At 32.6% G+C, this 23,082-nt stretch overlaps 6 protein-coding genes across 6 annotated transcripts; 3 read left to right on the top strand and 3 right to left on the bottom strand.

Annotated features, from left to right (window-relative positions):
* Positions 1–1,826: 1,826 nt before the first annotated feature.
* On the bottom strand, positions 1,827–3,945 carry LOC130500407 (rac-like GTP-binding protein ARAC10). Its single transcript, XM_056995456.1, has 8 exons — positions 3,621–3,945; positions 3,034–3,121; positions 2,833–2,942; positions 2,687–2,750; positions 2,545–2,609; positions 2,399–2,464; positions 2,212–2,324; positions 1,827–2,121 (listed from the first exon to the last, which is right to left on the bottom strand). Exons 1-8 carry the CDS (start codon positions 3,723–3,725, stop codon positions 2,085–2,087), a joined length of 648 nt encoding a protein of 215 aa, XP_056851436.1. The 5' UTR covers positions 3,726–3,945; the 3' UTR covers positions 1,827–2,084.
* Positions 3,946–8,786: 4,841 nt separating this feature from the next.
* On the bottom strand, positions 8,787–9,643 carry LOC108829039 (uncharacterized). Its single transcript, XM_018602693.2, has one exon. The coding sequence runs from the start codon at positions 9,560–9,562 to the stop codon at positions 9,083–9,085; it is 480 nt and encodes a 159-aa protein (XP_018458195.1). The 5' UTR covers positions 9,563–9,643; the 3' UTR covers positions 8,787–9,082.
* Positions 9,644–11,841: 2,198 nt separating this feature from the next.
* Positions 11,842–13,044, bottom strand: LOC108829035 (putative F-box protein At1g32420). The gene has a single exon (XM_018602687.1). The coding sequence runs from the start codon at positions 13,042–13,044 to the stop codon at positions 11,842–11,844; it is 1,203 nt and encodes a 400-aa protein (XP_018458189.1).
* A 914-nt stretch (positions 13,045–13,958) lies between these two features.
* On the top strand, positions 13,959–16,049 carry LOC108829047 (bidirectional sugar transporter SWEET5-like). The gene is made up of 6 exons (XM_018602704.2): positions 13,959–14,001; positions 14,098–14,134; positions 14,229–14,445; positions 15,267–15,428; positions 15,523–15,642; positions 15,746–16,049. The coding sequence occupies exons 1-6, from the start codon at positions 13,959–13,961 to the stop codon at positions 15,887–15,889; spliced, it is 723 nt and encodes a 240-aa protein (XP_018458206.1). The 3' UTR covers positions 15,890–16,049.
* A 1,149-nt stretch (positions 16,050–17,198) lies between these two features.
* LOC108829046 (bidirectional sugar transporter SWEET5-like) lies at positions 17,199–18,976 on the top strand. The gene is made up of 6 exons (XM_018602703.2): positions 17,199–17,487; positions 17,581–17,617; positions 17,713–17,929; positions 18,221–18,382; positions 18,505–18,624; positions 18,717–18,976. The coding sequence occupies exons 1-6, from the start codon at positions 17,445–17,447 to the stop codon at positions 18,858–18,860; spliced, it is 723 nt and encodes a 240-aa protein (XP_018458205.1). The 5' UTR covers positions 17,199–17,444; the 3' UTR covers positions 18,861–18,976.
* Positions 18,977–20,168: 1,192 nt separating this feature from the next.
* LOC130499791 (CASP-like protein 4A2) lies at positions 20,169–22,487 on the top strand. Its single transcript, XM_056994190.1, has 3 exons — positions 20,169–20,892; positions 21,571–21,706; positions 21,774–22,487. The coding sequence occupies exons 1-3, from the start codon at positions 20,393–20,395 to the stop codon at positions 21,966–21,968; spliced, it is 831 nt and encodes a 276-aa protein (XP_056850170.1). The 5' UTR covers positions 20,169–20,392; the 3' UTR covers positions 21,969–22,487.
* Positions 22,488–23,082: the final 595 nt, after the last annotated feature.

Here is a 23,082-nt window from a genome sequence, read left to right as displayed (position 1 = left end):
TTTTATAAATCTAACAATTATTTCACATAATCAAAACTACTCTTTATTAATTTCTTGATATGTAACTACTCTTTACTGAAACTATTTACTGAAACTATATATGTAACTACTCTTTATTAATTTCTTTTACAGCTAACATTAAATGATTATTTTATTTTTGAAAATAAAAAAACAAGGAAAACATAAGAAAAAAAAATAAGTATAACTATTTTTATTGTTTGAATATGAAATTACCCCAAAAATATATTTACAACCTACGTAGTTAGATTTGTTCAATTAATCACACATGATTCAGTTTCCATAAACATATAATTATATAAAGTCAAATGTGATAAATGCACAAATTAATGGATTGCCATAAACAGTATACATATTCACAATTTCGACCTATATAACTTCCATTGAATACATGTGAGTTCTAACAAACCCAATAAAATAAACCCAAAAAGAAAAAGAAAGACATGGAAAGCATGTGGAATTTGGTGACTATGATGATGATACTTATGGTGATGGTGTTTTTAAGACCAATGGTACCAGTCATGGTTATGGAACTGCTCATAAATGGCAATTATCTATTTGAAACCTTCAAAATGACGTTCTTTAACTATGTGTACTCTTGATTGGGTTTATGTGTATATTTATGTTTGTGGCTCTGTATATAGGAAAATTGGTAAAGTTTGTTATTTTTAAAAACAAATTGTTTGGGGTTACAGAGCCAGAGGGACTAAAGCCTAAAGAAGATTTATCAGAGCCTCTCATCGTGTAAACTCTATTCTAGAAAAAAAAAAGATCAAAAGCGTATTGCTGAATACTTTCAATAGCCTATGCAGCAAATAATTATTTTATTTTTTATTTTGGTTAAAACCGCAGGAATTTCTAAATTATGAAAGTTATAAATGCTGCCTATAAATTCAGAAATTTTTAAACCATAAGATTTATAAAGTTTAAATATAACGCGGAAACTTTTGAAACCATAAGATCTATAGAGTTTAAATAAACGCGGGAAATTTTGAAACAAAAAAAAAGTTATATACTTTAACTACAAATGATAAAGTGTCTAAGCTATAAATTTCATTTTTGTATTTTCTTTTTCAAATTAAACAATTATTTCACATCATCAAAAACAATTTTATCGATAAAAATAATACTGCATGAAACAATTTATTATCAAGCATTGAGGAGATATGAATTTTACATATATTACAAAACAAATAAAACCTCCTAAACGATCTTACAAGGACATGACATGAAAGAATGTCAACAAGGTTTTTTAGTTGAAAAAATCTGCAAAATTATCATAGGTGTCTTGCTACATTTTAATTATTTTGAGGAATGGGTGTTTGTTTACATGCGCATTTGTTTGTCAAGTTATTAACAGAAGATACAACGAGAGCTTATGGACTTCATTGTGAATCATTTGCTAATGTTCTTCTCATGTCTCTTCAGAATCTGAGAAACTATGTCCCCCCCCCAAATGTTTCTCTCACGACCATAACACATCAAGTCCAAAGAGAACCATGACATGAAGATAAAGAAGTCAATTCATATTCATTCCTGTGGAGTTGAGAAGATGATTAAATAAATGCTTATTATTAGTTGCCATAAATTTACTATATTATACATTAAAAGCTTAGAAGACTGATTTCAAGCTTAACTTGACTTTAAATTTAATGTAGACAGTGTTTACTATCATTAATATAATCGTTTATTGGGTTGGTCTTCAATCAGAAACGCAATAAACCGTGCACGACAATTTTTTTAAATAACACTTGATGTTTACTGTTTGTATTGTCTTGTCTAACATCTACGTATCCGGACCAAAAGTGAAGAAGATAAAAGAGTGTTTAGCCTAAGTTTGTTACAATGGAATGACTAATATATTGCAATAACAGGTTTGAAACAAATGAACTTTAATTGAGTTAACAATAATCGTAAGCTCTCTGCTCTCTCTCTGTTTCTCTCTTCAATGTAAACTATTAGGATTGATTAGAGACTAATAATCTTTCTTCCACGACTCCATCTATATATATATATGTCTCTCACTTATCACACAAACTCAAAAGTGAAATTTAAGACCAACATCATCAATGCCGAGTCACCATCCTTCCACACAGAATGTTTCTGTCCAAAAAAAAAAGAAGATAAAATCAGTATCTTTCAAAATCAAATGAAGCAGAGTTTGTTAAGGCATGTCTTTATATATGCACTCACGATAAACATCCGTGAGTTGACTTTTGCTTCTTCTTTTTCTTAGTCTTCTCCTTTTGTTTAACCACAGGTTTGATCACTTCCTTGATTGCAGAATCAAAAACTGCTTTCACGTTCTGCAAAAAATGTTAAACCTTCAATGCTCTGTCAATCTGGATGAGAAGAGTTGTGTATAGTACAGAACATATACCTGTTGAGTTTTTGAGCTACATTCAATGTAATATGTTGCACCAATTAGCTTACGCAGTTCCTCTCCCTGTGACATTGGAATGCTTATTGATACATAAAGCTTTTTGCATAGGAATCATATGGGAATCTACAGTAGTGAGATCAAACCTGTGCCGTGGTTACAGGGGATAGTCCAGGATGGTCAGCCAAATAATGCTTATCTTCACGGAGATCTAAGTTGATGTTGTAAGAATCATAATTATTGTAAATATATTTGAATGGTTTGGTAAAATGCTAATCAGTTTCTTACCTAATTTGGTACCAACAAGGACCAAAGGAACTCCTGGGGCAAAGTGTTGGAGCTCAGGGATCCACTGACTCAACAAGAACAGTCATATAAAACATTAGAAATTACTCTGATACTAAAGTATGAATCAGTTTCCCCCAAAATCAAACCTTTTTGAAAACATTCTCGTAGCTAGCTCGGCTGACCAATGAGAAAGACAAGACGAAAACATCTGCTCCTCTGTAACTTAAAGGCCTCAATCTGTTATAGTCTTCTTGCCCTGCAAAACATACAACAAACACACAGATGCAACAATCTTCAAATCAATCAATAGCAAAGAAGTTTACATATGGATATGAATTGTTCATTACCAGCAGTATCCCATAGTCCTAGATTAACAGTGGTGCCTTCAACTACAACGTTTGCGCTAAAGTTGTCAAAAACTGTTGGTATGTAGTCCTGTAACATCAAAATCAATCCATAATTCGAATAGGCCAAATCAACGAGATAACACAAATCTTATTTCATATACAATCCCTTGAAAAAGGAGCTAACTTTGAATACCAATATAGATTCTAAGAACCTCTTAAGACAAGGGGAAGCTAAAATTAGATAAAACCCAGATAGATTTTCAGTAAACTGGAGATACCCATGAGAGAAAAGGAGCTAACTTTGAATACCTAAGAGACAAGGGGAAGCTAAAATTTGAGAAACCCAGATAGATTTTTAGTGAACTGGAGATACCCATGAGAAAAAAGGAGCTAACTTTGAATACCAATATCGACTCTAAGAACCTTTAAAGACAAGGGGAAGCTGAAATTCGAGAAACCCAGATAGATTTTGAGTGAATTGAAGATACCCATGAGGAAAAAATTGAAACTTTAAACTAAATCTGAGATTCCTGATCAAAATTTCAGACAGGGACAAGAGAGAGGTGTAATGAAATGAACTAACTCACGGTAGGGAATTTGTTGCTGGTGTAGCAGATGAGCATACAGGTTTTGCCAACGGCGCCATCTCCAACAGTCACGCATTTTATGAACTTTGAAGCACTTGAAGCCATTAAATCTTCAATACATATACGAAAGGCAAAACAACAAGAGCAGACGGAGAAGAATAGAGTAGAGAGATTAAATGAAGTGATTTACTTTAGACGAGGAGTAGAAAGACAACAAACACCACAATACAACATAGAAGGTAGGGTTCGTTGCACAACTCTATGGCTTCTTTTTTTTTTTTTCCGTTTGCTCTTTTCAATATTTCCAAAAATTTTATATTAATTTTTTTTTTTGTCCCAAAGAAAAAACAATAATATTTTTTTGTGTTAAATGGTGTTTGTTGGCTTTTGTTTTGGATGTGAAGATAGAGGGAGGAAGGAGCGGGGGGTGAGGTGAGGTGACTCACATGATCCATCTTCCTAGCTTCTCCGTTTCCTAAATTCATGCTTCATTTATTACTCTCAACTAGCAACAGTGACAAGTGAACAATTGCTTATCTCATATATGTGTGGGTTCATTAACATGTACTGTCTAATACATGTTTTGCCTTTTTTTTCTAAATATAATATTGCATAACCTACTATGGGTTTGCATACAATATGTTGGGATATTTATCATAGAAACAAAATTTAATTTTGTATATAGAAACCATTAATTTTATCTGTAATATTCTCATAATTTATAATAGTATAATTATCCAGTGTTAAAAAAAAAATTTCATTCCACAACATATTTTATGAACAAAAAGTAGCAAATTCTAATTTATACAATAAAAATATATTTATCATCCTGCTCGATAATCATAAACAAAAACAGAAAAAAATACAAATAGAAGATATATTCAATTTAATTTGAAGTCATCTGATTTTAGTTAAATTGAAATTTACTTATAATTTTAATTAAACCACTCTATAATCCCATACGTTTAGATGAATTTGGGTTTGATCTAAAAAAATTTGATTTATAATTTATAGTTATATTTTATAATATTCTTTTCTTATACTGATATAAATGGCTTTTTATGTGCATCTGATTTTTTTTCAGAAATTTATCATGGAATTTACTGAATAATGTTAAAATAGGCCAACAAGAGTTTCGTTGGCAACAACCAGCAATAACAATTCCAGAAGACCATAGCAACTTTTGTATGTTATATATAATCCAACACTCTTACTAAATATTTTTTTTCCTAAAAAAAATAATAATTCATTTTTGTTTTTTCATGGGATATATGATATGGTTTGTACAGTTCTTTTTTTTTTGGTTTAAAAAAAGATCAACAAAGCCTATAGTTCTTGTTTAGAAAGTAAAAGAGTATATTACATGTGTTGAGCCAAACTTTTCTGAGGACATCTACCAAATACGTAGATAAGATCAACAAAGTCACATGTAGTATAGTTTATAAGATAATTTTAGTTAGAGTAATACCCACGACTATATAGACGCAACTACCATAAATATGAAAATTCAAAAGTAGAGGTGTTCACAAGGAGAGGACCACGGTGCTTATTGCTCTGTAGTCTAAAAGTGTATTATTTTACAAGTTATCCCCATTATTTTAAAAGTTATCCCCACCCCACACTGCCAAATTAAGATATATATAATTTATATAAGAAAGTATATGTCGCCTAGTAATACAATCAAACGATAAAACATGGAATAAATGGACGTAGCTAATAATCATTAAACTATCTAATTTATTAAAACAGAAGTACACATATGGATTAATCCTACAAGTTGCACAATATTTACGTTTAAATGCTATTGAAAATTAAATAAACTATCTAATTTAATGTGTGTCTTTTTCAGTTGAGTTAATTTGTTATCCTAATATAAATTAAGTTACCTATTTTAATGTTATCTTTTTCAGTTGAGTTAATGTGTTGTCCTAATATAAAATTTAATTTTCCTTCCCTATTAAATCAATTTCGAAATTATTTATAATTTTATTAATGCTGTATTTTCAGTTTAATAAATATATTTCCTAATTCTAAATTTACCACATTTAATAATAATAAAAATCACATATGATATGGTAGGAGATCACTATCTTTTAATATTCGAACCAAATTTTTTTTTATGTTAAGTTTAAGTTTTTGCCATACATTATTTAAATTTATTTGTTATATACATTTTTACTTTTATATTTTAAGAATTTTAATTTTTTAAACAATTTAAATGAGTTATCGAACCAGAACATGAACCGAAATTATAAATACCCGAATGAGGCTAAAACCTTTCACTCCGAAAATCTAAAACCCAAAGAGACCTGAATCAAACCCGAATGGATATCCGAACGCCTATCCCTACTACAAGATATAGAAACTGAATCACCTTATTTATTTTCAAAAAATTATTTCCATTGACTTTCTCATTAGTCTACAGTAAACTAATTGTCAAAATCCAATCTGAAAATTATTGAACACGTAAGCCCATTTATAATGAATTAGCAATTAAATCAAATATATATTATATTACATTTCATTTTCTTAAAAATTATAATCTTAATTTTTATATGTCACAAATTTGTTAAAAGTCTAACAATTGTTTTTTCTTACAAATTTTATAAGTAATGTATCATGTTTAATAGCATACTAATCATATTGTGTATTTTCATACTTATCATTCAAAAACTTTGTTTGTTATATATCTTACACATACATCTAATCATATAAATGTTAGATTTGTTTAGGTGATCTCCATTTTACATTAAATGCAAAATATAAAATTACTTAATTTAATATGATTACATTTACAAATATAACATTTAGTACACACAAATTAAAATTTAAAATTAAATACCGAGTGAGATTTTTTTAACAAATTTATATTAATAGAACTTCCAAATGTTTGGAATTCGAAAGCATTATGACACACACCTATACTATTTTAATTAGGATAACTGAATTTATATAAGAATATATTATTAAAATTTTAATTTTAATTTTGGTTATAACAGCAAAAATTAGTTTTCGATCTAAAATCTATTATCAAATATTATAAATACATCATTTAATACAAACAAAAAAACTAAAAACAAAAAATAAATATCCGTGCGGTCGCACGGATCAAGATCTAGTAAAATGTTAATACACATGTACATTTTTATATTGTAAATACGTCTACTTAATCATTCAATTCTAGATATGATATGATTCAGAACATTGTCGTATTACTAAACGTAATAGTAATGAAAGTGTTTTATGCTAAATTTTAAATTACTATGTCCTGTTGGTGTAAGGATAAGTCACTAAAAAACATTTAATTTAAGTCAAAAAGTGCAGGGGGACGATAACTGAACATGGGCCGCATTTGATTTTCTGTAGTTGAACTTCAAACTTGTATTGGATAAGACCTGCCCCAAACTACACCGACCCGCATGTACCATAGAGCAAAAATTTGAATTATTCAGGTGAGGTTATCTAATTGAATATATTGAACCTGTAGATTAATTAACACATTTAAGAAAGAAAAAGGATAAATTAATTTAGGCGAAGATTAACACTTGAACTCATGACCTCTTCTCAGTGTAGTAGTAACAACAACCAACTCAACTAACGGACAATTATGCCAAAATGTGGCTGAATTTATATTTATTTTTGATCAGCCGGAAGCAGCTGTTTCCTTTGCTTACTTTCAAGGCCGGTTCTGCTTATGATTTGCTTATTTTGTGTTCCTGACAAATACTGTTTCAGTTTATGAGAATGTAAGTTACCCAAAGACTGCAATTAGCCTATCAAATAAAACTATCTTCATATTTCTGTGGTTAAGTGACTGATCAAATCCAACCATGGTCTTTTGTGCTTAACATAGATCCAGTTTCACAGAATAAGTAGATGGAGATGGCAAACAAACATACATTTTAGCAGTGAAACGCTTTTACATTTATGACTGAATGTTGAGTTTTAGAAGAAGCAATTCTCAAAAGGTCATGTTTTAATGTAAGTTAGACATTACTAAATTAAGTGGCACACCGTTCTCTAAAGAAGATGAAACTGACGTTACAATACTATACTCGAAGTTCCAAAGGAATCTTAGTCGTTTGAACACACTCGTCTAAAAGCAGTTCGTGCAAGTCCCGCACATCATTTCGGAGCTTAGAAACTGTATCTCCAAAATGTCCTTGCATATTAATTCCATATGTAATTGTTACCAGCTGTTAGAAAAAAAACAAAACTGATGTTAATTAGAGAAGAACAAAAACTGAAAAACTCCAAAACCTAATGAGAGATTTGAATGTAGTGGAACTTACTCGGTCACACACTTTGTCGACCCATTTCATTCGAGAGTCCCAAAGGATGACTTGAGCATCTTCGCCATGCAATTTCTGCATCAAATCTGTCACATCCTTACGTAAGGCTCTATGACGAGGATTTCCGGGTTTATCAGGAAATAAATCAGTGTCCATTGAAAACAGTACCAATAGTCAAATATCTCAGAGTCACAAATATGAATATAATAACATTTTATTACTTTTAATTATTAATTAGATTTATTTATTAAATTAAATTGTTGATTATAAATTAATAAAATAAAAATAACTTGAAAATAAAAAAGAAATTTTAAATTTATTTTATTATAAAATTGATTAAAAATTAATATAATAAATTTTAGATAGTAAGAATATATAAAATAAGTAAAAAGGAAAAAGATAACTATTATATATATTATGTTGTTATTCAAAAATAATATTTTTAATCATAAAATTAAAAACAGAAAATACATAACTAATTAAGTACAAACCTTAATTTTATATAACCGAAAAATTGAGTGATCTCAAAATTTTATTTATTAATAATGAATATAGATAAGGAAGATTTTAAAATATTATAATACATGAGAGTTTTCAAAAACTTCAACCCAATAACAAGTATATATATTTTGATAAAAAGAACTTTGTCATATATACATAATTTGATATTTATTAGTCTAAATCTTTTGAAAACATAAACAAAACCAATTGTCACTGATTTAATAAACATGATGGAAATCTATGATAAACCCTGTAAAGTTAATAGAATCACAAAACCAACTGTCACTGACTTTTTACCAACTGTCACTGATTTTTTCCAATCATAAAGAGATTTGAAAGGAATCAAAAAGCTAACGTAGAATATTAGAAAAAATAAACAAATCATGCCAAGCAAGCATCTAATCATATTATTAATTTTTTTAAAAACCATATGATTAACTTAAACATTACTCCCCCACATATGCTGTACAGCTAATTACATCATTATATCTCCAGAAAACGTATCAAAACAATAATAATAAATAAATAAGTTAAGAGTTGATTGTATCTTTAATTATCACAAAAATAATAAAAAACAAAACGTAAACAGTCAACCATTTTTGACAGCTTTTCCCACCACCACCAGCCGCCAGCCAGGTAACGAACAAACGCGTCTCCCACACGCGCCCACTAACTCTCCAACACCTCGTTACGCGCCGTCAACGCATGAGCTTTCCCAGACTGCACCGGCGGAACGGAGGCGTAGCGAGAGGAGAAGCTTCGGAACCCGACGTACTCGTCCTCGTCGTCGTCGTCGCCGCCGTCGCCGTCGAAGTTCAGAGCGTAGCTCAAAGGATCGTACTGAAACTTCTCGCCGGCGTCCCAGTCGCGTCCCCGCCGCGGATCGCGGTTGAACCGCCGGATGAACGTCTTCCACCGCGGACCGGCCGCGATCTCCGACCACTCGCGGATCTTGAGAGCCGCTCGTTTCCACCACCGCGGCTCGTCGGGGATGATGCCGTGGTTGTTACTGTTATCGTCGGAGGCGCGAATTCGTCCCCAGGCGGAGGAGCTTCTGGATCGGAAGCTGGGGAAACAGGAGGAGGAGCAGCAACGTGGATCGTAACGGCTTTCCGGATCCTGGGTCGGGTCAGAATGCACAACTTCCATGCCCCGAAACTGAGAGAGAGAGAAAAGAGAAGTTTTTTTTGGTCAATAGTGGTGGAAACGAATGTATTGGCGTCATATATATAACTTCGAACATATAAACCAATTATATATATATAGTATAATTTTCATAGAAACTATCGAAGTTGATATTTGTTTTGTATTTAGAAGTCAACGATTCTTTTCTCAGTTAAATAAAAAGGAACACCAATCAGATGACAGAAAAAAAATCGTCCACATTAGAACTACCAGCTTGCCCATAAAAAAAAACACCAATCACTGAATCATGTCTGCCAATATTTAAGATTATTAATATGTACTCTGTTTTGATGTTATTAAGGTTATAGGCAACAAATCTATATCTATACTAGTATTCTGCAAATTGATTTTTGCACATCCGAGCTCTCGGGAAAGTTAGAGTAGTTAAACTCAAGGATACCATTAATAATCTTTCATATATGATTTATTATAAAATTTAATAACAATTTTTTATTAATAATATTATATCTTTTAAAAATAAAATAATTTTTATATATTATGTTGTAATCTTGAATCGATTTTTATATTATGAAAAGTAAAAATTTAAGATCTAAACTAAATTTATAATTAAACATTAATCAATTAACATATTTATATAAATATATCTTCTAAAATATTTTTAATATGTGCGTGTTTTTAAATTTTCAACACAATAATAAGCATATATATTTTTAATATAACAATTATCATATATAAATAATTTGATATTGGTGACCATTTTGAAGGAAAACAATTAAGGTGAAATTCTTTGTTCTTTAAAATTTGTATCAGTTAGATTGAATTTTTGGTCAAATTATTGATAAATAAATCCATTCTTTTTTTCTAAATTTCTCATTGAGAAACAAAATTTATAAAGAAAATTATGCCTACAGGCAAAACACCTAGTTTACAATAATCAGCACCAAAATATTTGAGAAATATTTGAAATATTATGTTATATATGGATCTATTACAAAAAATTAAATAGTCCTACTTACAAGTTACAACTAACACAAAAAAACAGCCATACTTACAAGTTACAACTAATACAACAAGTAGCAGTTGGGAGTTAGGAAAAGACGTGGCACCATATAGGCATATAGTCCTCAATTATTGAATTCGTATACACCATTTCTTGTTTTAGGATTTTCTAAGAGCATCCACAATGGAGACTCTTAAAGAGTCTTTAACAAAGTAGGGGGCCCACTTTTTTATGATTTTGTGCTATGTTGAGTCTTTAAAATCCTTTCTTAAGGATTGATCTCTTCGCTGTTCACAGGCCCTACTGCGTATGTGGCGACCCGTGAATGGTCACCTCTTTTTTTTTTTCTTTTTAAAAAATCTGAGATATCCTTATCAAATCTGAAATGCCCTTTTTGTTAAGGACTCCTATAAATTTCACTGTTGTGGATGCTCTAACAACATTTTGAAGTAAAAATATTTTTCTTCCTCTTAACAATGGAGAAAAATAAAGAATGAATTGGTCTAAAACACAAAATAATGATGAAATTAGCAAATTACTTATGATGTGATAAGTTTGTTCTCTAAAAATAAACAGGTCCTACGAAAAAAGAATACTTATATGGATGTTCATAAAAAGATACGGATACTAATTGTAATATGTGATTTTGACATCAAACAATGAACCGCAAGATAATCCAACCTTTCCTCCAATCATCAAACTCCAAATGCTCTTATGATTCTGATGACTATAATTAAAAAAAAAATCCTAACATGTTCGAAAAGAAAATATATCTAAAGTAAAACCCAAAAGAAGAAAGAAAACTTAAACTACCATTCAATGTCTAAGGAGGAATCTATGTATACCTAAAAGTATAAAACAAAGAGAGTGTATTCCACAACAGTAAATAGTGGACTCAAAGAAATTGTGATCGGGGACACTAAGCTACAGACTCCATATGATTTAAAAACATATGGCCACAATAGTAAATAGTTTGTGAAGTCACAAAGTCAGAGCGTTCATAACATATGCTAAAATATTTATTTGCTCTAGGGGAATTTCTACAACAAAATTCGAGTATTATGAGATATTTGTACGTACTCTTTCAAATTTAATAGATACGAGAAATACAAATGGTTTGGTAGATGGATATGGTTTGTATATAAATTTGTGCTCGAAAAATAAATGTTGTAGTTAGATGTTACCAAGAGTAAGATGCTATAATAATACCCAAAGCTAAAATTCAACTAAATCAAAATAGATATGTTACTATAGAAGATTTAAAGTAACAATGATGTTTCTATTAATGCGTATAAGTAAGGTCCAACAAAGACATAGCATTCTCCTCCACATGGTCCGGGAAGCCAAAGATACGAACATCCTCCTTTTGTCCCTTGAAGGTGCTTTCCAGTTCAACTCTTCTAATTTTTTCTTGCTTCGGATCATAATACTCTGCGTATAATGGTTTAGCACGATCCAATCTCCTCGGCATTATCACAATCTCACCATTAAGAGTGACGCCAGCGATACGAGTGCTATCTCCTAAACTCTTTAATATAGAAGAAGACATGAACAAATCAATCTTACACCATTCTTGTTTCAGAGCATGATCTTTAACCCACACATCTGCACTATGGTCGCTATAACGTATGCAGCCTAATTTCCCTTTGTAGTTTACCAAAGTCAAACTCCTAGACTGATCCGGTAGCTCTAAGTAATCAAATCTCTCTGACCTAAGGTCGAAGCTCAACAACAGATTCTCAGAATCGTTAGGTTTTGGAATGTTATCATACCTACCTACACTCGCTCTGAAATAGATTTTTCCGTTGATGCATACCCTAGTTGTCATTGTTGGAGATAAGAACGTTCCAAAGCTTTGAATAGTCCTCCACTGTTTCTTTGGATCTCCCAATGTGAAAACTTGATAAGATTCTTCAAAGGTATGTGCCGTTCTAATCATGCAAAACACTTTGTATTTATTCTCAACCGGATCATAACCGAAGAACCCGTCCATAAAGCACCCGGGTCTCTTTGGGTTGATCTCTGGTAATAAAACGGATTGTCTTGTTGTAGTGTTGTGTATTAGAAACTGACTTGATCTTGTTAAACAAGAGATTAATCCACGGATATATTGATACATAATCTTGTAATTTAATATACCATGGAGTAATGCGTGACCGTCTTGTTCCGCAGGTACTGATTCTTTGTATGTGTTTAGAGGGTAACTAGACAAAGAGATTACCGAAGATTCAAGTATCCGACGATCGAAGATGACGTGTAGACGTGGCTTAGCCAAAGCCCAAGTCATGATCGAGTTGGTGATAAGAGATGACCACTGCTTAGATACACATTGGAACCTCGCAAGTGACTTCACCGGGAGTCTCGGGAGTATATCCTTGATTAGATCAAAAGGGATGTGGATACCGTCTTTCTTTTCTATGGTGGAGATCTGGCTGTGATATTGTAGTTTTGGAGATAGTGAGATCTTCTTCTGTTGGCTCTTCATGGTGCCTGGTTTGTCTTTTGTGGATCTTAAATAAACGAGGAGAATACAATATATATATATATATAGTATATGAAGAGAAAACAAAACCTGTTACCACTAGGTTCATGACTTTCCTTTTTTAACAAACTTTTGTTGAACTGCATGAATTTTCCTTTTTTATCTTTGTTATATAATTCTGTTGGAGATTCTAATACGTAAAGGAAAAACAAGAGTTTGCAAGCAGTATAGTTTTATGATCGACTATAGGTTATAAAAACTCAATCCACAAAAAAGGGAAAATCATCGAACCAACCAACAATGAGATTTTCGAGTGTACTATTATCTTCTCAAATTTTAAATAATTTATAAATATAAAGAGAAACAAAAGGTTTGAAATGAAATTTTTAGCTTTAACAGTAAATCATGTTGTTAATATGATTGGAAAGTTGAGAAAGAATATTTTGTTTTTGTTGACCGAAAAGAGTATATACATACTTGGAATTAAATATTTCTCTTTGCTGATAAATAAGTAATGTGTGGTAAGAAGAGCCGGATGTTTCTCAGGCATGGGGTACGACCGGAGTCGACGGCTTTCCTAGTTCATATATTCAACAAGTGTTACGCATTTGTTAGTCTATCCAGATTCTACTGACTCACAAACTTTGCTATTAAACTCCAAACTTTCTTCTTGTTGATAAAACGTAAACCAAAAATAATCCAAATACTGGAAAAAAACAAAAAAAGGATTGTTTCATCAAATCAAACCTAACCTATCACATATCAGAAACAAGAAGACAAAACTGTAAAGAAATATATTTTATATATATAGAAAGAAGAATCAAATTAATTAATCTAATATTCTTTTTCTCTAGAAATCTATTAGATCTTTGAGAAAATTTATAAAAACACGAAAATTCGTCGAGATACATAGCAACATGACGGACACCAACACAGCCAGGACGATCGTCGGAATCATCGGTAAGTCCTCAAAATTGAACAAACATACAAATTATGTCACTCAACAACACAAAACGTTGCTAATCAATGATTCTTTTTTCTTTTGGTTATGTTAAGGAAACGTGATCGCCTTCGGCATGTACTCCGCTCCAATGTAAGATATATAACATATTAGATATTCTGTTGTTTGTAAAATGATGTTAAATTAATGCATGCGATAATATATGTATATTTGTTCAATTATGCAGACCAACGATGGTTAAGATATGGAAGATGAAATCGGTGTCAGAGTTTAAGCCAGATCCATACTTAGCTACAGTTTTAAACTGCATGATGTGGGCCTTTTACGGACTTCCTTTTATTACACCCAATAATATCCTCCTCATCACCAATAATGGAGTTGGTCTTGTCATGGCACTCGTGTATGTCATCATCTTCTTCATCTTTGCTACCTCGCCTGTCCGCGTAAGTATCTAAACCCCCAATATGGATAACATGCACAATATTGTAACCATGGCCTAATCTGAGATATATGAGGCTATAAATATTCTTAGGTTCATCTTAATAATTCTTTTTTGATAATTTAAAGGTCGTACATATATAAAAGTTTTTAAAAATAAAAGACAAGAGAAACTATGAGAAGATTACTTGTTATTTACATCATTGTACGTACAAAGGTTATGTACACAAGTCTCGACAGAGACAGACACATATCTTCTCGTCCTTGTCTCTAACTATTGTAACAACAATATTCTCTCCAATATACTCTCCAAAGTATGTATCGGTTCTAGACTTCTAGAACTTTAACACTCTCCCTCAAGTTGGAATGTGTGGATTGCATACTCCGAACTTGAACAACAAATAATAAAATGTAGAGCTTCTCAAGGCCTTTGTTAGAATATCCGCCAACTGTTCGTTCGTTCTAACACGTATCGTAGCTATCAGCTTGTCTTGAATTGCATCTCTCACACTCTCACACTGTACAATCCTTTTCTATATGCTTTATACACTCGTGGAACACCGGGTTTGCTGCAACATAGATGACTGACTTGCTATCACAATATAACTCCATCGGCCCTTCATGTTTTACTCCAAGATCAGCAAGCAACCTCCTTAACCACTTGAGTTCCTTCGACGCATCCGACATTGCCCTTCACAAAATTTGGAGTCCAATCGAATGATTTATCCAGCTGTATCCAAACTCGATCTTAACTGTAGCTATGAAAAATCTCTAGAAATATGGTTTCTGAAATGCGAATTTGATGAAATTTTATTTTATATAACAGAAAAAGATCACAATAGCTATGGTGATTGAGGTGATATTGATGGCTGTGGTGGTCTTCTGCACATTGTATTTTTTGCATACAACAAAAAAGAGATCTATGCTTGTTGGGATCTTATGCGTTATTTTCAATGTTATCATGTATGTTTCTCCTTTAACCGCCATGGTATGCTATTCTTCTTTCTCATTTCTATATCCATTGTTTTTTTTTTTATTTCTTGTTGTCTTCTGAACTAATGTGTTTCATTAATGTGGAACAGAGACTCGTGATAAAGAAAAAGAGCGTGAAGTGTATGCCGTTCTTCGTGTCTTTAGCCGACTTCATGAACGGAGCCATTTGGCTCGCTTATGCATGTCTTAAATTTGACCTCTATATTTTGGTAAACTTCCATTTTCACCTCTTTAATGAATTCAACCCAATCGATATATCGTTTTGTATGTTACTAAAAAGCGGTGATATGTTGATTTGTTTCATGAAAACAGATCCCAAATGTTCTTGGATGCCTATCAGGAATAATACAATTAATAATATATGCACTTTACTATAAGACAACTAACTGGGAAGACGATGATGAAGATAAAGAAAATAGCAATTCGAATGCTGAAATCGAGCCTTCCCAAGCTTGATAATTGCAGGCTACGGATTGGACTTCCACATTTGTTTTCTGTTTTACAAGAAGTGCGATCATCGAGTGGTGAGACCAGCTTCATCGTTAAGTTTAGTATCAGAAGAAATGCCAACGAAAAGACAAAAAAAAATGAAGAGGAGGAACCAAGTTAAACGTTTCTTGAGTAGGAAGAAAAATATGGGTTTCACTTCGTTTTTGGTTGAACTTGAAATGATTATAACTTTGACAAGTTGAATCCTATGCAATTTTTCTTACAATACAATTAGATTGTTGTTTTTTACAAAAAAATAGATTATTGTATAACATTTATTGAAAAAAAAATCGTCCATTACGGTTTGATGTTTAAGATCACAGTAATAAATAAACAGAGCTTCTCTTGTTTTATATGAAGGAGAACACAATATATATATGAAGAGAAAACAAAACCTATTACCACTAGGTTTATGACTTTCCGTTTTTAACAAAATTTTGTTGAGCTGCATGACTTTTCCTTTTTTCTTTGTTGTAATTATGTTGGAGATTCTGATACGTAAAGGAAACACAAGAGTTTAGAAGCAGTATATTGATCGGCTATAGGTTTAAAAGCCCCAATCCACATTAAAAGGAAAATCATCGAACCAATCAACAATGAGATTTTTCGAGTGTACTATTATCTTTTCAAATTTTAAATAATTTATAAATACAAAAGGAAACAAAAGGCTTAGAATGGAATTTAGCTTTAACAGTAAATAATGTTGTTTTTGTCAAAGAAAATAGTAAATAATATTGTTAATATGATTGGAAAGTTTTTTTTGGGTCTAAATGTTAAATTTTATACCAAAGTTTTAGAATTTTGACAGCTGTTACAACGAATACTAGTAGTAGATAAAAAAACAAATATCTAAACACCAAGGAGAAAGAACAAGCAACATTGGTGAAACAATGGACTTAACTAATTAACACAAGCACACAAGACACTAGTAAAAGGATAGCTTAGCCGAGACTGAAGCATTGCCAAATGGGCATATACACGCTTACATGATTGGAAATATGAGAAAGAACTTTTTTGTTTTTGTTGACCGAAAAGAGTATAAACATGCTTGGAATTAAATATTCTCTTTATTGATAATATGTATTTATGGTTGAGAGAAAAGAATGACAAAGAAGGTGTGAATGTGAACGAAGAGCCGGATGTTTCTCATGCATGGGGTACGAGCGGAGTCGACGGCTTTCCTGGTTCACATATTAAACACGTGTTACGCATTTGTTAGTCTATCCAGACTCTACTGACTCACAAACTTTGCTATTAAACTCCATACTTTCCTGTTGTTGATAAAACGTAAACCAAAAATAATCAAATACTAGGAAAAAAACAAAAAAGGAGTTGTTTCATCAATCAAACCTAACTTATCACATATCAGAAACAAAAATTGACAAGACTCTAAAGAAATATCTTTTATATATAAAGAAGAAAGAATAATCGAATTAATTAATCTAATATCTTTTTTCTCTAGAAATCTAGATTTTTGAGAAAATTTATAAAAAGACAAGAATTCGTGGAGATATATAGCAACATGACGGACACCAACACTGCCCGGACGATCGTCGGAATCATCGGTAAGTCCTCAAAATTTAACCAAACATACAAATTATGCCAATCAACAAAACAAAACGTTGCTAATTAATGAATTCTTTTTTGGTTATGTTCAGGAAACGTTATCGCCTTCGGCTTGTTCTCGGCTCCAATGTAAGTTACATATAACATATTATATGTTCTGTTGTTGTCAAATGATGGTAAATTAATTCATGCGATAATGTATGTATATGTGTTCAATTATGCAGACCAACGATGGTGAAGATATGGAAGATGAAATCGGTATCTGAATTTAAGCCAGATCCTTACGTAGCTACTGTTTTAAACTGCATGATGTGGACCTTTTACGGACTTCCTTTCGTCCAACCCGACAGTCTCCTCGTCATCACCATTAACGGAGCTGGTCTTGTCATGGAACTCGTTTATGTCATCATCTTCTTCATCTTCGCTACCTCGCCTGTCCGTGTAAGTTTATAATCCCCTAACACATGCATGTATTAATGCATATTGTGTTTTTTTTTTGTATTCAAGGTCGGTTTTAGATATAAGGGGTGACAAACATTTTTAGGTTAGTTTTAACAATTTTATTTGATAATTTGGAAACCATATATATATATATAACAGTTCTTCAAAATATGGGACCAAAACAAATATTTCATCCGGCCGGGTACATAACCAGGGAACCATGAATAGTCTCTAGAAAGGTTGTTTATAGTTTCTTACATGAATACTGATGAAATTTTGTTTTTTATACAGAAAAGGATCGCAATAGCTATGGTAATTGAGGTGATATTCATGGCTGTGGTCGTCTTCTGCACATTGTATTTTTTGCGTACAACAAAACAGAGATCTATGCTTGTTGGGATCTTGTGCATTATTTTCAATATTATCATGTATGCTTCGCCTTTAACCGTCATGGTATGCTATATATTCTTCTATTTCATTTCTCTATCAATGCATGTTTTTATTTATTGTTGTGTTTTTTTTTCATTTTTTTTTTGGTGTCTTGTGAACTAATGTGTTTAATTAATGTTGAACAGGCACTTGTGATAAAGACAAAGAGCGTGAAGTACATGCCGTTCTTCTTGTCTTTAGCCAACTTCATGAACGGAGCCATTTGGATCGTTTATGCATGTCTTAAATTCGACCTCTATATTTTGGTAAGCTTCCATTTTGATGTTCAACTCAATCGATATATCGTTTTGTATTTTACTAAAAAAGCGGTGATATGTTGATTTTTTCATGAAAACAGATCCCAAATGCTCTTGGATGCCTATCAGGAACAATACAATTTATATTATACGCACTTTACTATAAAACAACTAACTGGAAAGACGATGATGAAGATAAAGAAAGGAGCAATTTGAATGCTGAAATCGAGCTTTCCCAAGCTTGATAATTGCAACTACGGATTGCACTTCCCCATTTTTTTCTTCTGTTTTACAAGAAGCACCATCATCGAGTGGTGAGATCAGCTTCATCGTTAGGATTAGTATCAGAAGAAATGCCAGCGAAAATACAAAAAAAAAAAAGAAGAGGAACCCTTAAAGTTAAACGTTTCTTGATTAGGAAGAAAGAAAGGGGTTCCCTTCATCATTTTGGATTAAAATTGAAATGATTATAACTTTGACATGTTGAACCATATGTAATTTCTATTACATTATTAAATTATTTTACAACATTGTTTGGAGAAAGAAAACTCGTCCATTACAGTTTGATGTTTAAGATCAGTGTAATAAATAAATAGAGGTTCTCTTGTTTTGGGTTCGTTTTGGTTCTGTCCGGTTAAGGATCCTTAAACCTGAAATCAAATAGTATATTTGCTCACCAAGTATAGTATTTTAGGAGCATGTGATCGAAAACTGCTGGATCTGGCCTTCTACTACGCAGAGAGCTTACCAGTCCGCTAAAATCATTGCTTCCATCTGGTTTAAACTGATTCAAGAACGACTTTTGCGATCTATTTATTCCAAACAAAAATAAATGCTTGTAAGATGGAAAAAGGAAAGAGTTGTGACGATGGATTTTGAAAGATTCATATGGTACAAAAAGACATAAAAAATAATTAAAAGAGAAAATAAACTGGAGTGGGTGGATTACTTTGTGCTTTAAACAAAGAGCAAAACTGCAAAAGGCAAAACAATGCTTTTAATTTTTTACTTTAAAGAGAGAAGACATTTGATTGAAAAGGGAATATTAAAAAAAACTACAAAATATTTGACAAGATTGAAAATAAAAATAATTGATAGAGATCAATCATGCTCTACTTTAGCTTGGCTTTCGTCTTGGTGTATATTCTTTATGTGTGTTTTCTTAGACTACCTTTAACTTTTATGCTGATTTTCATTTGAGAACTGGGCTTATGTTTTTGGTTTGTTATATATATCAAAACGATGGATTCATACAGAACTAAATATGTAATAGTAGAATGATAAAGTCGACTATTAAACAACACTCATGCTATTACATTTGTCGACTACAAATTCGTGATTAGTAAAAATCTAACAGAATTGAACAATGCATATCGTATTATCGTATATGTGTTTTTTATTTAGTAAGCTGGTAATATTACTTTTGCAATACGGAATCTTTATGGATAGTAAAAAGAGCAAATAAAATCAGCAACACACATGCACGAAGACGTAAAACATCTTATTGATTGCGTCATAATAAGTAACAACATCTGAATGCACATTTAAAATGCGTCATACTAGATTGGTGCACTGGTACAATCGTCACAGTGGATCACTGATGGTTTAATTCTCCACGAAGAAATGAAAAAGTGGGTCCCGTTTACCTTTTCTCTTCTTCCATTGCCGCGTAAATAAATAAGAAAACAGAGTTAAAGTTTCTTTTTTTCTCTTCCACTTTCTCACTGCACAAACTCAGAGACAAACACAAACACAAAGACAAACACACACACACACCATGAAGCGAACTACCTCAACGAACTCAGAACCACAGAGTTACATGGAATCACCACACTCACCTCTCAGATTCCACTCCCCTCTCTCAGACGCCGGAGATCCACCGCCGGAGAGCCGTTACGTTTCCCCCGAAGCCTCCCCTTTCAAACTCGAAAACCCCAACAGCAAGTTCCCGCCTCTTCCGCCTCCTCCTCCTCAGTATCCGCCGCCGCCGCGGCGTCAGAGAAATGCGAGAGCAGCTTCTCCGTCGTCTATGGTGGTGCTCAATCGCTGGGTGAGAGAGGAAGTTCCAGAGACTACGACGACGACGACCACGACGAGGAAGGTTGGAGAATCGGCGGCGGCGGCGAACAGAACGAGGAGAGACGAATCGGTGGCTGTGGCGGCGGTGGGGTTTAGAGTGTGTGAAGTGGTTTTGTGCGTGATATCGTTTTCTATTATGGCGGCTGATAAGACTAGAGGGTGGAGCGGTGACTCATATGATCAATACAAAGAGTACAGGTCACGTCACTCTCTTCTTCTTTACGCCTTGTTAATTAGGGTTTATAGTTGAGACTAATAACAACCATAGCATGTCCTAGGAACCGAGTCAAACTATGCATGCGGTTATTAACCGCACCTAATCTGCGAGTTCGGTTCAGTTCAGTTAGGAGGTTTGGTTTGGTCTGATTCGATGATAATTGAAAAAATCAGTTTTTTGATTCGATAATCTATTAGATGGTTTGGTTTGATTTGATTTGATCTTTTAGTTTAGTTTTCTAAAAAAAAAAGAATAGAAACTATATTAATCTTAGTCAAAAAAAAAAAAAACTATATTAATCTTTACCAAAATTACGAACTGAACGGAGCAAAATCTGAATTGAAATAACCAAACTTAGCCAATAATTTTCTAAATTTTAGCAGAACTCAAAAATTTTGGTACAAACTTCTGAATCAGAACTAACCGAAACTAATCCAAAATTTTCCGGTTCAATTTGGCAAGATTTTAGCTGAACCGAGCTAATCAATCCGAAGAAAAATGAAGCAACTGACTCCAACATACCTAATTGAAGCATTGGTTTTGAATCCCCAAATTTCTTGAGTTAAACCAAATTGTTTAGAATTTTAAAATCCTTACTAAATTGTGTAGAGTTTTTAAAACCTTGGAACTGACCCTGCTAGCAACACGAACTTTTGCAGGTATTGTTTGGTTGTGAACGTTATAGCATTCGTTTACTCTGCATTTGAAGTTTGTGACGCTGCTTGCTACATCGCGAAAGAGACTTACATGTTAAACTGCGGATGTCACGACATCTTCGTCTTCTTTATGGATCAAGTGAGTTCTACAACATTTTTTGCATATGTAATAAAAGAAATATTGATTCTGATGAGCTTTTTTCTAGCTTCTTGCATATCTTCTGATGTCGGCTTCCTCATGTGCTGCTACTCGAGTTGATGATTGGATATCTAATTGGGGTAAAGATGAGTTTACTCAAATGGCAACGGCATCGATATCAGTTTCTTTTGTAGCGTTTGTGGCGTTTGCGGTCAGCGCTTTGATTTCTTCTTACAGGCTCTTCACTCATGCTTCCTCTTAGTTACGATCATCTTTTGTGTTGTCTGAGACCAGATATGACTCTCGCTCTTCGTACAGTCTCTCTTATAGCTTAGGAAACCAGCATGGTAATGGTTCTTGCTACTCTTTGTGTGTAGAAGTATATATATTTTTAAATAAGGCAAGCAATCAAATGACTGAGGTTACTTGTGTATCAAGTCTTGACTTATTTTATTTAATAACTAACTATTATTAAATCAAGCTAGGTGCCTAATCCCAAAACCTAAGTGCATGTTCTCTTACAAGCAAACCTACCATATGAAATGTGTTTGTATCTAGAAAGCCTAGTTTTGTTTTTACTTCCCTTTTGGATGATCTGTTGCTGCTCTGTTTCTTCTTGGATCTCTGTAAACTGTAATCTGCAATTTTTCTGATCCTACACCACCAGATTCAGAGAACTTAGTTATCTTCTGTAACTCATCACTAGCAGCTGCTTCTTGGTCTATCTTAGGCTGTAACTGGATGTTAATAAAAGGAATAAGTGGAATTAAAGGAATGATAATTGGTGGAATCCAAAGGAATGGAATTAGTATTCCATTTGTTCCAAAACTATTTTTACGTGGAATGATTTTTCAAAAGAGGGTTGAATTTTTTTTTGGAATGGAAAGAAGTAATATAGAATGAGATGGAATACCCATTTTTTTTTTCATTGCAACTGGTGAATATTTTGTGGAATGAAAAGGAATTAAGCATTCAGGAAGTTTCTATTCCAAAAAAATGCATTTCAGTTGCACCCTTAGTTCTTGGTTTAATGTAAACGGGCTTTTTTGGTAAGGATTTACATCATGGATATTAATGAAACCGGGCCTTGCCGATAAAGTTGAGCCGCCTTATAAATTGTGTTTTTAAATCTCTCTGTTAATAATTCGTCAATTTATTCAGATCAAAGTTAAGCTCAGCTCTCATCATCTCATTTCGTTCCTAAACTCTCTATCAATCTCACCGTATAAAACATTATGTTGCTTTGTTTGTGCCAATAAGTGTTGCTTGTTTAATTAAGTTGTAACTTGTACCGAAACCATATGTTGTGTAATCTAATACTTTCAGTTTAATGCATTTGGTAATTCTTATTACCAGGGGCGAAGCTAGGGATTTTT

Source organism: Raphanus sativus, chromosome 9 (genome assembly GCF_000801105.2).
Source record: "Raphanus sativus cultivar WK10039 chromosome 9, ASM80110v3, whole genome shotgun sequence".
Classification (NCBI taxonomy): Eukaryota; Viridiplantae; Streptophyta; class Magnoliopsida; order Brassicales; family Brassicaceae; genus Raphanus; species Raphanus sativus.
Note: the sequence above shows the minus strand (reverse complement) of the source record. Positions and strands in the feature narration are given on the sequence as shown.